The following is a 14,667-nucleotide window of genomic DNA, read 5'->3' as shown; positions in this document are numbered from 1 at the left end:
CAGAACACTATTGTCCATCTCCATAGCTTTAACAGAAAAATATTTCAGCTTAATAAAGCATCTCCTTATTCTCTACCTCTTCTAAAGCTTAATTCTTTTCTTCACTGTCTCTGATAGCTTATAAAGTCTCATTACATGTTGATGAGTCTCTTTTTCTTTCTCTGGAACAAAAGGATTAATCTGCAAGTCTCATCTGGGTAATGAAAAGGTTAAAATCTTGCCCAGGCTTTGTAGATGGTTCTGTGATCTCTGCTGGAGCAGCAGCTGGAGCTGTCTGCAATGGAAGATTCTTCATGGCTGCTCTGGAGAGTGTGGTCACTGTCTCAGCCCACCACAGGTCAAGAGCTTTTTGCTTTCCTTACTCGGCAGTCTCTGATGAATTCAGTCCCAGCAAAAACAAAACTGCAGCCGAACCAGGGACCGGCCTGGCCCGGCCAGAGCCCGGGGCAAGCCCCACAGGCCCCATCTCCCGGCCAGGAGCCGCGGCAGGCCCAGCCCAGCCCCTGCCTGGGCCACATGGCCTGGGTAGGGGAACAGGAGGCCAGCTGGAGCTCAGTTACCTTTCACAGCCAGGAAACAAAGAGACAAAGAAATTCCCAGGCTTAGGTCTCAAGGTGGTGTTCACAGGTTGATCTCACTTTTCAGTGGTCAAAACAGCTGTCAATTCTTAGAAATGGCCAGTTGTCGGCCGGGACAAAAACTCCCAACAGCCTCCAGCAGTTTTAACTTCTTTAGGTGTTTCTCTTCGTTTTCTTAAATGCTAATCTATCACAGCAAGTTTCTATAGCTGCTGTAAAACAAGCTCCCAAAACTGAGCAGAGTATAGTTTTATTTTTGCCCTCTTTAATTTTGTTTCATGTTGTAATGAACATACTCTATCAATCACATTTTCCAAATTAAACCAATTATTAAGTGCCCATTCTTCCCCTCCCAGAGAAGGTCTGGCATTATGTTTTGCTAACAGAGCATAAATGCAGCAATAAGTTCTGCATTGCTATTTTTCAGTCATTTTTACAAAGGGAAAATCACTACAGGGATGTATAAACTTAAATGATACACACACACACACACACAGCTTTTTGCTTCCCTGTATGGCTGAATAGACCAAATCTGCTTGGGAGGCACTTCTTCAGTTTCAAATTCTGGTTGTCTCTTCGCTACACCAAACAGTCAAAATTCAAACACACAACAATAAAAAACAACAGTCCCCCTGCTTTTTGCACTAAGAGATGTTCTGTGAAATTCTGCAGAGAGAGCCCTGAAGTGAGTGTGGGGTGCTTTTCACCTCGGGGTGTGCAGTTTGTGGGAAATTCGAGTCACCCCCACCTTGCTTTCTAGACCCCGCTCACTCTTTTGGGAGTGTCGGGCTGGGTGCGGCTGGAGCCGTCATTCCCCTAATACAGACTGCACAACAAAACCTGCAGCCCCTTCTGTCTGTCAGAAATCCTGTCTGTGGCTCCAGTTTAAATGTCACAATTGGCTAACGCAAGCAGGAGTCGGGAGAGGTTCATTTGATCTCAGAGTGCAAAAAGGACACAAAGGGATTTCAGTTTGAATCACAACAACAATAATGCACCTTTATTTTAGTGCCAACAACAAGGGTTATGCGATAGAGGAGAGGGAGAGAGAGGGAGAGATAAAGAAAACAAAGTAAAGGAAGAGAGAAGAGGGGGTTATAGCTACCAACAGACGAGACGGGTTCGCTGGGGTCTTTTTCTGTGGGGAGATCTCACCAAAATTAACTTAGTCTTATGGAATTCTTCCCCACAGTTACCTTGTTTCCAATGTGCTATTAAGCACCCCAAAGAAGAAGTACCCAGAATGGGAGCATTGCTGCCCAAAACCCCTTTAAGCTTCTCCATATTACAACTACAATACACCACAAATGCCAAACTTGCCATGCTTTCGCAGTCGTCTGACGGACGGCGCCTGGGCAATGCCGACAGGACTTCCTTTAGCCCAACCAAGCACAGCTTTCGCTGCATCTTACTGGCAGGCACCCAAACCAGGTAAAGCACCTCACCTTTCTCTCCTGGGGACGTTGTGAGCAGCAGAGACGGTCACGGCCGATGGGCTCCCCGAGAATCCCTCGGTGCCGGCTGGAGTGTGATCGGGTCGTGAGCGAGCTCAGCAGCACTCACGAGATCCCATCTGGGGTCGCCAAAATGTTAGTGTTCAGGAACAGACATAGTCACAGAATGATTATATGGAGGTGCTTTATTGAAGAGCTCTGGCTGTCAGGGGTACACATACCCACATCTGACCCGACTTCATTTCGAGTTTAACATGGTTTTATACTCTATTCTATATGTTTTTATACTCTGTTCTATATCTTACATATTAATTATTAAACTTACATTGTTCTATTTGAAGCATTGTTTTTACCCAAACATGGATTTCTCATGATCCCCTCTCAAGCCCCTAACATTGTTTCTCATCTTCTTTAAGCAATAATCACATCAACAATTGTATCATTTATCATCTATTGATTACACAAGTGCAGTTTCCCATGATCTTTAGCAAGCACAAGGCCTAACATGTCTCAGGGCCTACTTTTCCCAGGGCTTGCCAAGCTTAACTTTCTTTCTAAGTCCCCAAGGTTTCTGTGATTTTAAAACCTTTTACTATCACTGACATTTGCACCTAAACATCCACCAGATTGTGGCCTGACAAGTACAAGGCCTTGCATCCCAAGGAGCACCTGTTTCTTTTCCATGTACAACACACTCTTTATTTGCCACAATTACTATTCAATTATTATTTGTTGGCCACAAGAACTACAAAGCCCATGGCATGAGCACATTTCCCCCAAATCAGTGACTATGGTGTGATGAAAAGAACGAGCTTCTGACTGCTCAAACCAAGAGCCTTATTTCCACCTGGTAAACAACATCTCTGTTTATCAGCACAGTCCAACACAGAAGAGCAGACAGACTAGATTTAAATCAATCAAAACTTTATGTATAACTGAACGCAGAAAAAATGAAACTATGTACAGAAAAAAACTATATACAGAAAGAAGCAAGCCTCTGCACCGCCTGTTCTTCGAGGTCCACCTGAGTCTGCCCTGAGCAGCAGAAGCACTCATAAATAAATAGGAAAGTACAACCCTGGATCGAGTTGCATGCCGCACATTGGGCACATGCCGGTGTTCTCCAGGGCAGCAGGGAGGCACGCGCTGCAGAACACGTGGCCACACACAGTTGTCACAAGCTGTCGTCCATTTTGCATGATCTGGAAGAAAGGAAACAACAACCACATGTATTGGGAGAAAAGAATTGGAGTTTTCTGCTCTATTGGCAGCAGGCAAATGAGACTTGAGAGCATCTGGAATCAGTTAGAAGCCAGGGGGGACCCACAGATCTGCCAGTGCCATCCTGGCAAGGGCTTCTCCCTCTCCATTCACCAGCAAGAAGGGACTTGTGGAGCTTCCCAGCAAGGGCTGTGCTTCCAGCCAGCTGCCCACATCAGCCAGCTGACTTGGGCAACTCCCCTTTTGGCTTCTTCCTCCTCCCACAAAGCACAAAGCATGACAAGAGGTGCATCCTTACCTCTGAGTAATAGTCCATGCAAATTGGACAGCTAATGACAACTCCTGGCTCTGCACTAGAGGGAACAGAAGCAGAAAGAACGTGCAGCTGTTAATATCACCCCACTTCAATGATTATTGATACCTAAAATCTCAGCTCATCATGCAAGTGCACTGACTAGCCCTGGCCCATTTCCTTTGAAGAAGCCTGCTGTCTTTAACTCTCTCTTTGCTGCATTTAATGAGGATTTGGGCTCTCCCTGCCTCGAGGGAAAGAGCATCCTGGTTTTCACTAGGAGAAAGGTGCAGTCAGACACCCTGCTCTGGCATTTGAAGTAAGAGCAGTCTTTAGCACTGGCCACTTGGTGTTGGGAAACTTGGACTTGCAGCGGCTCGTCATGAACAGCTTTGGAACTACAGCATCCAGCTGTCCTCTGGGAACCATTCAGCCCGGAATATTCATTGCAGGAGCCAGTTCTAACGCTACAGAGTAACATGGCTCTGGCAAGATCCAGCCCCAGAAAGGAGCCTTTGGTCAATGTTGAATGCTGCAGCAGTGACTTCTTTCAGAGCAGTTCCATTCTGGAACAGAGAACTGAAGGGACAGAGTATTCCTTTTCTATATGAACCAAGTGGTGGGATTTGTTCACCTGCAGAGGGAACCACCAAAACTTAAACATGTCCAAAGTCATTGACAAAAGGCATTATGCTTAAGAATAGTGAAAGCCCTTGAGGTGGCATGTTTAAGACCTGACACCTAAAAGTTCCATCCTCAGTTTCTCTCCTACATTGCCTTTCCCAAAGGCTCAAAGCACACCAGCTTTGTTTAAACCTATGCCTTTCCCTTTCACCCCCAAAAAACCACTTTAGAAAACCTTCCATCACAATTTTCATGTGCTTTGTCCTCTCTGGCAACACGGACACCTGGTTTAATTTAATCAGTCTAATGCATTGCCTCTTTCTTATTCTGCTGGAGCGCTCCTAGAGCAGGACTTTGCTGTTGCTCTGCAGAACGGGGATTTTACTGTGCAGGCAGCCAACTTGAACTGCAAGATCTCCATGCCAGAAGCAAAGAAATCAGGGCTTGTGACATCCAGCACTGACCATAAAAGCAGGACCTGCACAGCTGCTTGTGTGCAAGTGTACCTTGGGAAGAATGGCTCCAGCTGCAGGAGAAAGGGAGCCAGCTGGCAGCATTCCAGCAGGGAATTTCTGCTGGAATTTGCCCAGCTGCTGCCTGCTGGCCCCATGATGCCAAGCCTCATTGCTAGCAATGGAAGTATTTCCATAGCTAACCTGGCTACTAGAACTTGTCAGAAAAAGCAAATGCAATCCTGAGCTATGGGCTGTGACCAATGCCCTTCCTTGCCATAGCCCCACTCTCATCTCTAAGGTTCTGTGGTCTCTGCCTTGGGCTGCCTTTTTCTCCCAAAATGCAAATGGTATCATTTGATCATCATGCAACACAGGAGAAGTGTGGAAATGAGTAGAGTAGTAGTATCAAAGATAAAGCAGGCATAGCTGTAGAACTTATTCCTACTGAGAAAAGAAACAAAAGCACAAAGTTCCGTGTTTGGTAGGGCATGAGCCATACGTACGCTGAACTTCCAGCATGCTCCTCTGCTCCGTGTTCTGCAGGGGCTGCATCAGCCACAGGTGCATCATTAGCTCCTGTGCCATCAGCAGAGCCATCCACCTGTTCCTGGCTGTTCAGTGCAGCAGTTCTCTGTTCTTCTCCATGCACTGTAATTGAATTTTCAGAAGTTACATCTATTATTCTCTCTCTCTCCCTGGAGCTACCCTTCAAATGAGTTCTAGAAATAGTCAGTAATGGTTCCTGTTTTAAATGGACTCTGTTCATCTGGGATAAAAACAACCTGAAATAAACTACTTTCCCAAAGAGTAAGGCTGAACCTTTCCAGACATTGGGACTACTTGTGGATGCTAAATGCAAAAAGCAAGCAGGAACACACAGTCTGTGTGAAACTAAGTCACACAAAGCTTCTCACTCTGGCCTGAGAAAGCATAATGAAAAATCCAAGCAGTCCTTGGTAAAGGACAGCAATCTTTGCAGGTGCTGTTTAGAATCCTTGTTGTTTCCTTGCAAGAAACAGTCAAGGGGCGCTGTTCCAATTCACCAGTTATAGTGATGTGTAAATTTAAGGACCAATGAGAGTTTTACCTCTCAGACCTTCTGGAACACGTCTATAAAAGAAGATGTGGAATAATAAACTTTGCTCTCTTGGACAAAGCAACTAAGAGAGTCATATCGCACTTCTGGTTGTTCCTAACACAGTACGACAACTGCTCTGCTACAGAGCAACACAAAACCTTTGCTTTGTTCACTCTACACCCAGCTAAAAAGGTGATTCTCAAGGACAGTCCCTGGAAACTACACAATTACTTGGAGCAGTGTCCCCTTAAACATTGTCATCAGGTCCCTCCTGGGTTAAGGTAATTTGAAGATGGAGTTCTATGAGATGCAAAATGTAGAACATGTAAAAGATTTCTTAAGGAAAGATGTTTTTGTATTGATATATTTCACCCTTGTGTATTCTCAAACCAAAGCAACCGGAAGGGAGATTTAATCCATGAAATAGACAGCAACTAACAAACAAGATCTCAGTGATGCCCATGGGTTAGAAAAACAAATTCCTTGTTGGTAGAATTGCCTTGTTAAGCTTCAGACCTTGCCATGCTTCCAGGAGCTCAGAGCCAGGGGAAGGTTAAGAAAGCTTCAGGAGAAGGATGCCCACTGAGAGTGGACACAAAGAATGCAGAACTGAGGGGCCAAAAGGACATTCAACCCAAGTCCCAAGATAAGGAAACAACTAAGAAACCAGACTCTCCTGAAATCCGCTTTGAGTGGTAAAAAGTAATTCCTGCAGGGGGAGATTGCGACCACCGACTCAAGGAGCAGCAGCTCAAGAAACTGCCCAGCCCAAAAGGAGAGAGAGACTGAGCAATGCACTGATTGGACTAATTCTAGGGAGAAGTGAGGCAATTGGGAACCAAAAGAAGACAGAAGACTAATTAGGAAGATGACCGTGTCATTTGTAACCAATCAATACTAATTTCTTGGTTTGTTCAAATTCGTAAATATTAGTTTTGCTAGTGAGCGTGTCTGATAGGTGAAATAGCACTGAGCAGCCAGACTGAAAGTGCAGCACTGAAAGAAACAATCAATGTCTCTCCCAAGTGTACAACTATTGACCTGTTGCACCAAACCCAGTAACCAATCCAGTTTTTGTGGGCAACATCTTGACCAAGTTCAAGAGAGATCAATTTTAAATGGCCCGCTCTGTAACACCAGAGGGTCAAGAAATGCTGCTTGCTTTTTAACTCTCAGAAAATGCAGGCATCAATGACTTCTGCAATTCCATTCTCCATGTGATACTAATCAATCACTAATTAACTCAAAGTGTAGGAAGTGTCACCAAATTCCAGTTCCTTCTGCAATTCAGCCTCAACTCTTATGACAGGGATTTTCCACTGTGACTGATAGAGGCCACCACACACACATTGCATCCATTCTCTAAGACACTGGCTAGCAGCTTGAGCCTGTCCTATGCCTTCTCCTAAAAGCACTTTCAAGCCCTGCTGCTCCAGATTCTTGGAAAAGAACAAAAGTCATGATTACATTCTAGATCAAAGTCCATTACCAAGTGTCAAACATCAACTCACCTTCAGGAAACTTCCATTGATGCACATGAGAAGGGAAAGAAAAGAAAATACAATTAGATTGGGTGAGCCCCTTGTGCTGCATGCAAACCTCAGCTCAGAAACCTCAGCTCACTCCTCAGAAAGAGGAGTGAGGAAGGCTAGACTATCACCCTCCAAGTTGGCTTAAGAGCATTCAAAGCAGGAGCACAAACAGCTGCTGCCCTGAAAAGAACCAAGTGGCTGCTGCTGATTCTGCTCTCAACAGGGTACAAACAGAGATAGCTTAGGAACCACCTGAAAACCCTCCTCCCTCCTCCCCTCTTCCTGTGCCCTAATGCAATTTGGGCTGGAGCTGTTTTGTTCCCTTGTTCTCTTTTAAACTGGCAAATTCTGCTATTTTAACTCTAAACACTTCACGTTAGAAAGAGCTGCTGAAGAAAGGAAACCACAACAGGCATTGTGAATAAAGAACTCTATCAGTCAATGCTAGAACTGTAAATAACACATGGGTCTGCCAGGTCCATCCTGGCAAGGGCTTCTCCCTCTATGGACACCAGCAAGGAGGCACTTCCAGGAATGGACAACTTGGAGCTTCCCAGCAAGGGCTGTGCTTCCAGCCAGCTGCCCGTGGCACCCACCTAAGACAAGTGAGTTGTGCAGCACTGCTTTATCCCTTCCCCTCCCACAAATCAGAAATGACAACAACATGTGGGTCCTCACCTCTGCGTTGTCATCCTCCCAATTCGGGGGACTAATGGGACCTCCTGGCGGTGCACTAGAGGGAGCAGAATCAGAAGAACATGCAGCCATCAATTTCACTCAGCACAGAGGGTTACCAAGACATAGAATTGCAGAACTTGAAGTAACCCCTTATTCTAATTTAGCAACATCCCAGCTGAGAAACACAATCAAGTGCAAGAGCTTTTATGTTCTGCAAGCATTTCAGTGTATCACAGTCCATAAGGTAAGAAACATTACAATAATGACTTCCTGACAGAGAGGAAATATTTCTCCTGCATTTTGCCAGTTTTAGGGGTTTTTTCCATTCCTTCTCTTCCAGACAGGTCACTATGATTCAAGTCAGAATTCTCCAAACAGAATCAAGTAGAAGCCAAAAGATTGGCAAAAACCTGTGTCTACATGGAAATGGCATCAGAAATTACACTTTGGAGAGACCCTTTATCTGTCACATACAATTCTAGATCTCTTGGCTCCTGTTGAAGTCTGCCTGCCAGCACTGGGTTTGAATTCTCATCTGATCTGGAATCAGATGGATACTGCTGGCTCTCCTCCCAGTCCTGCAATGGGGTAAAAAAGGAGAGAGATTATGAAGCGCTTGAAGCCACCCCATCCTGCTTCCCCATTTCAGTTCCCTAACAGGATTTGGGCTAGAACCTTCCTTTCCCTCATTAGCCCTAAACACTTGGCGTTGGATGAGCAGCTGCTGAGAAACGGAAAGCACAGGCACAGGAATTTGGGGCAAAATGTTTGCTGCTCTATTGGCCCCAGGCAAACAGGACTTGGAGTATGTGCAGTCTGTCAGTCAGTGCTAGAACTATAAAAAACACATGAGTCTGCCAGTGCCATCCTGGCAAGGGCTCCTCCCTCTATGGACACCAGCAAGGAGGGACTTGCAGGAATGGGCAACTTGGAGCTTCCCAGCAAGGGCTGTGGATCCTCACCTCTGCGTTGTCATCCTCAGGACTTGGAGGACTGATGAGACTTGCTGACCATGCACTAGAGGGAGAAGGACCAGAAGAACATGCAGCCATCAATTTCAAAGTGCATAGAGATAGAAAATGGCAGAAATTGAAACAATCCCTTATTCTGATTTAGCAACATCCCATGCGAGAAACACAGTCAGTGCAAGAGCTTTAATGGACTGCAAGCATATCAGTATATCACAACACATAATATAAAGAAACATTCAATAATGACTTCCTGAATGGAGAAGAAATGTTTCTCCTGGATTTTGCTGGGCTTTAGGGGTTTTTTCCACAAGTTGCCTTCCAGACAGGACACTATGGTTCAAATCAGATTCCTTCCCACAGAATCAAGCAGAATCCAACAGTTTGGCAAAACCCTGTGTCTGCCCTATGTCAGAAATGACACTTTGGGGAGACACATCATCTGTTACATACTCATCGTTGTCTCTTGATTCCTCCTCATCATCTCTTGGCCAGAGCTCAGCTGAATTCTCTGCCTCCCTGGAATCCTGTGAGTGCAGCTGACTCAGCTCCCTGTCCTGCTCCTCTGAGTTGTCATCCTCCGTAGTCAGAGGACTAGCAGGATCTGCTGGCTGTGCCCTAGAGGGAACAGAACCAGAAAGAACATGCAGCCATTTCAACACAAAGCCAAGAATTTCCCTGGGCACCAAGGCTTACCAACAGTTAACACAAATTCTGTTCTAGCAACATCCCAGCCCAGCACCACAGTTGTTCCCCCAGCTGCTATGTACTGTAAGCATTTGAAACTTATAGCAAGCCATACTGGAATAAATATTCAACCATGACTTAATGGAAGGAAAAGAAAGGTTTCATCTGGATTTTGCTATGTGTTTTTTTGGATTCTTTTACTTGCTTCTTTGACAGATAGGTCACTATATTCAAAGTCAGAAGTTTCTGCACAGACTTGAATAGAAGCCGGAAGTGTGGCAAAACCTGTTCTTACCATCTATCAGAAATTAGAATCTAGAGAGACATTTTACTCTCACATACCCATCATTAACTCTTGGTTCCTCTTCATCAGGAGTTGTCAGGGGCCCAGCTGAATTCTCAGCTAATCTGGAAAGCTGAGAGTGCTGCTGGTTCTGCTCTCTGTACTGCAGTGGGGTAAAAATGGAGGCAAATTAGAAGCCACTCAAATCAACTCTGTCCTACTTCCCCTTTACAGTTCCCTGATTGGATTTGGGCTAGAACCTTTTCTTTGCCTTAGCCCCAAAATGGGCAACTTCTGCAGTCACAGCTCTAAACACTCCTGCTGCATGACCAGATGCTGAAGAATGGAAAGCATACCCGGCATTGGGAGGAAGGAATTCCAGTTTGCTGCTCTATTGGCCCCAGGCAAACAGGACTTGGAGTATGTGCAGTCAGTCAGTCAATGTAAGAACTACAAGGAACACACAGCTCTGCCAGTGCCATCCTGGCAAGGGCTCCTCCCTCTATGGACACCAGCAAGGAGGGACTTGCAGGAATGGACAACTTGGAGCTTCCCAGCAAGGGCTGTGCTTCCAGCCCGCTGCCCATGGCACCCACCTAAGACAAGTGAGTTGTGCAGCTCCCCCTCTGCCCCTTTCCCTCCCACAGAGCAGGACAAGAACATGTGCATCCTCACCTGGGAGTCCTCATCTGACCAATAGGGAGGATCAAATTCAAACAGCAGCCAATCACTAGAGAGAGGAGAACCAAAAGAACATACAGTCATTTAAATGCACAGCCATTTCTTTCACTGGCCACCAAGGGTTACCAACAAAGAAAACGTTGGTACTCAAAACATCCCCTGTTCTGAATAAGATGCATTCTCACCCAGAAACACCATCATTGCAAGAATTTTTATGTACTGCAAGCATTTCAGCATGTCAAGCAGCTTTCTTAAATTCAATTGTGGCTTCACAAACAGGGAAGGAAGGTTTCTGCTGGATTTTGCTGGGTTTCTTTTAATTCTCCTCCAGGCAGACCACTATATTCCAGGTCTGAAGTATTTGCACAGAGTTTTGCAGAACCCTACGGCTTGGCAAAAACCTCTTTCTACCACATATATGGAATCAGAGTTTTAATAGACACTTTCTCTCTCACATACCCATCATCTTCTCCTGGCTCCTCTCCATCGTTCCTTTCCAGTGGCTCAGGTGAATTGTCCGAGGCCCTGGAAAGATGTGGCTGCTGGGGGCTCTGCTGCAGGGGTAGAACGGGGTAGAAATGGACACACTTAGGAAGCAGCAGAACTTGACCCTTCCTGCTCCCCCGTTTCAGTTCCCTAATTGGATTTGGGCCAGAGCTGTTTCTTTGCCTCTTTCTCCCTCCAACTGGCAAGTTCACCTGTGATAGCCTGAGCACTACTTTTTAGAGGAACAGCTACTGAAGAGAAAAAAAACCCTAGACCCAAACCTGCTCTGGTGCTTGGTGTAAGTGGAGCTGGGTCATGCAAAATGTGTTGTGTAATTGGAGGCCTTTTCTTTGCACAGGTTCAGGAACAACCCTGTCAGGATATAACTGCCATGCAATGTTTGCTGCATGTGTCTGCTTTGCACAGCAGTAGAGGCATCCCAAATTTGAGCAGACACACTGCTCTGAGGGCTGCATCAAAGCATATTCTTTCAAAATAGTAGGGTAAAAAGAAAAAATCCCAAATATGCCCCTTTTAAAGACTTAGGGGAATAAGAAAGAGAATTAGTGTGTACCCCAGTCAGCTGCAGTTGCTTTTGACACCTCAGTGACAGGGGGACCTTAAACTGATGCTGCAGCTAAAACACTTCTTCAAATCAAAGACTTCCTCTGCTCTCTTTTGAATCACTGAAGCAACATCCTCTTTTAGGTTCTTCATCCACTCTCTGCAACTGATTCTCAGGCATGCTGATGTGTTTGGGAGTGTGTTTGGGGTTGACTGGGAACTGTGTCTAAAGTGCTAAATCAGAGCCATCTTTCAACCTTTGAGGCCAGGGGACTTAGTAAGATTGCAGAGGGCAAGAAAATTCCTATGGATGCAACATGGAGAGGAGTGTGCCAGTCACTACTTACCACAGGAGATTCATCATCGCTGATCGTGGTGACTTCAGGCTCTGGAGAATCTCCTGTGAGATCTATGACTTCTTCAGCAGTGGAAAAAGAGAAGGTTAGAAGTGAGTTCAGAGATTGCAGAGGAATGCAATGGGCTGCCACTGTGGAACAGACTGTGCTTGGATTCCCTGTGCCCAAGGTGTCTTTTGTTCAGGAATGGGTCCAACATTTCACTCAAGCTTTGCCCTCAGCAGTCCACAGGGAGCATGGTCCTCTGTGCATTGCCTCATGTGTCCTGCTGAGCCTTGCCCTGTGCCCTGAAGGGACAAAACAAGAGGAAGAGCTCCTGAACTCCTCACAAGTTCTGTTGGATGACAACAGCTTACGGGAAGTGCACACCAACAGATCATTCCTCTCGCATAGGGGAATGTTTAGCACACAGGAGAAAAAAACCACCAAATCTATGGGGGATGCTAATGTTACAGTACCATGCTGTCCATGCTCCCCTGAAGAATGGGCCCCAGCTAATGACTAACTTTTCTTCATCTTTGTGCAGCTTGGGAGATGCCAAACTCAGCCTGCCACCTCCACTGTGGCAGCTGCAGTCACTGCCAGCTCATCAGGGCACCCATTCAGGTGTTTGAGCAACACTTGGGGCCTTGGCTACACAGCTCCTCTCCCACTAGAGGCCAATGGACAGAGTTCAGTAACAAACCAAACCAGCTGTCAGTGGGCTGGTTGTTTAGGGATGCCATACCAGGTGCTTCCTCAAGCCCAAGGTTCCCTTCCTCCCCAGGAAAGGGCCTAGGAACTGGCAAAAGCACCCATTCAAATGAACTCCAAGCCTCCAGAAGCAGTTTCTGTTCTTACCAGCCTCTCTTGGTTCTGTCTCCAAGGTTCCACCAGCTCTGGAGGGCAGCAGCCTGCTCCGTTTCTGAGCTGGGGTAGAATCCAGCGCCTCTCCAGGGCGCTTTCGCTGACCCTGAGAGAGAACAAAGCCTTAGCATTTTCTGTGGCACTAATATGAACATGGCACTTGGTTTTTGCCACCCCAATGACAGCACACAAGGATACACAAAACACTCCTGCAAAGGCTGCAATATGCATCCAGTGGTGCTATGGGCCATTCCCACCTAAGTGCATCTCCTCAGAGCAAAGACATCAGCCCTGAACTCCGACAGGGTGCCTCACCAAGAAAGAGCCTGTCCCAACCCCTTGAAAATGAGGAGAACAGTTCCCAATTCTAGCAGGCTGCTGCTCACACTGTAAGCAGTTGTGAACTATTGCTGCTAACACCCACAGACATCCAAAACTTTCAGTATTCCAGAACACCATGTTATGTAAAGTTTTCAAAGGTTTCCATTCTTGTCCTTTTCCTACAAACTCTTGAAATACTTCCTAGAAGTAGCCCGTAAAATGTTTCAAGATTCAGATCAGCACTGAGTAGCAATGTACTTACGGAGCTCATGGTGTTTTTGGATCTAAAAGCACCGGCAAAGGAAGTGGGACCAACACCAAAAAAGGAACCTCAGGGATGGGATCAATCCCTTTGGCTCCTTTGGGTAGCCCACTGCCGATTATTTGGTGTGACTGAAAACTGCTGTTCCAAACCTGTCAGAAAAGTACAGGAGAGATTATCTATTTGGAATGCCAATTTTCTTGAATATCCCCATGCCCCAAGACTCCCATTGCCAAGTCTTTTGTTCCTGTTCAAAGCTAGGTGGGAAGTCCATGACTCTGGCACTGGAGCCCACCTGCAGCCCATGCTGCAGCCCAGACCAGCCCCTCAGCATGACACTCAGCTTTTCAGGAGTTGTCTGCACTCACCTGTTCAGTCACTGCAGAGTTTGGCTCGCAAATTCAGCACACGGCTCTCTGTACGCAGCCGGGATGGAGAAGACGGACGCTCTACGTCTGCTGCGCAGCAGAGAATCCGTCAACTGGCTCGAGAGACTCCGTGTCAACAGAACCTTGGGAGCAGGAGTGCCCCTGGCAACCGGTGCCAACATTCCATGCCCAGGTAACGGGGCTGCGCTTTGCTCACCCATGGAGTTGCAGAAGGCCATGGAGGCACCGCAGCCATGGCCTGGTTCTGCTGCCGCTGGCTCCATCGCGGTGCTCAGGGCCCTGTCCTGCCTGGCCTGGAACCTTGCAGGGACAGGGCATCCACAGCTTCTCTGGGCAGCCTGTTGCACTGGCTCAGCACCCTCTTAGCTCTTGCAAACATCTCATCCCAACCTTCCCCTTCCCCCATGGCTCTCTGCCCCCTCTGGCCACTGGAAGGCCACAGTCAAGCCTCCCCAGCCCCTGCTCCTCTCCCGGCTGCACAGCCCCGGCACTCCCAGCCTGGCTGCAAGGGACAGCTGCCCCAGGCCTCCACACATCCCCAGGGCCGCCTCCAGCCCTGCTCCACAGGCACATCCCGCTCCTGCTGGGCCCAGCTGGACACAGCTCCGCACGCGCGGCCTCACGGGCACAGCTGCGCCTCCCGCCACCTTCACCCTCAGGCACCTGAGCATCACTGGAGCCTTCTTGTGCCCAAAGAACCCCCAGCAAACCACACCTGCCCAAAGCAAAAAGAAATTTAAACCCTTTCTTAATCCTCCTCCTCCATTTTTATTGGTCTCTGGCTGGTTTAACTCTTATGGGACTGCTTTAACTTGAACCCAAAGAAATAGCAATTAAAACAGAATCAAAATTTGCTGGAGTTTTTTGTTTTCAACCTGTTCCAACTATCTAACCATTTAGATCCTGAATTCA

At 46.8% G+C, this 14,667-nt stretch overlaps 1 protein-coding gene across 2 annotated transcripts; it reads right to left on the bottom strand.

Annotated features, from left to right (window-relative positions):
• Positions 1-2,939: 2,939 nt before the first annotated feature.
• On the bottom strand, positions 2,940-14,430 carry LOC147653131 (uncharacterized). Of its 2 annotated transcripts, none has more exons than XM_086889295.1 (14): positions 13,735-14,430; positions 13,367-13,518; positions 12,778-12,889; positions 11,929-11,999; positions 10,991-11,085; positions 10,526-10,580; positions 9,910-10,013; positions 9,334-9,498; positions 8,875-8,929; positions 8,387-8,490; positions 6,987-7,967; positions 5,128-6,830; positions 3,552-3,606; positions 2,940-3,234 (listed from the first exon to the last, which is right to left on the bottom strand). In XM_086889295.1, exons 2-11 carry the CDS (start codon positions 13,373-13,375, stop codon positions 7,679-7,681), a joined length of 1,059 nt encoding a protein of 352 aa, XP_086745421.1. In that variant the 5' UTR covers positions 13,376-13,518; positions 13,735-14,430; the 3' UTR covers positions 2,940-3,234; positions 3,552-3,606; positions 5,128-6,830; positions 6,987-7,678. The 2 variants fall into 2 exon arrangements, with proteins under 2 accessions (XP_086745421.1, XP_086745422.1); XM_086889296.1 differs by having other exon boundaries at positions 5,128-5,272; positions 7,913-7,967.
• Positions 14,431-14,667: the final 237 nt, after the last annotated feature.

The sequence above is a fragment of the Cyanistes caeruleus genome, chromosome 5, assembly GCF_971803275.1.
Source record: "Cyanistes caeruleus chromosome 5, bCyaCae1.hap1.1, whole genome shotgun sequence".
Classification (NCBI taxonomy): Eukaryota; Metazoa; Chordata; class Aves; order Passeriformes; family Paridae; genus Cyanistes; species Cyanistes caeruleus.
The sequence above is the reverse complement of the archived record's forward strand: the minus strand, read 5'-3'. Positions and strand labels throughout refer to the sequence as shown.

Excerpts from the sequence above, each read along its gene's own strand:
- LOC147653131 (XM_086889295.1), bottom strand. Across the intron at positions 12,000-12,777 it reads GACAGAACCAAGAGAGGCTG|AAGTCATAGATCTCACAGGA; the intron begins GTAAGAACAGAA and ends CCACTGCTGAAG. Across the intron at positions 7,968-8,386 it reads GAGCCAAGAGATCTAGAATT|TGCACCGCCAGGAGGTCCCA; the intron begins GTATGTGACAGA and ends TGCTCCCTCTAG.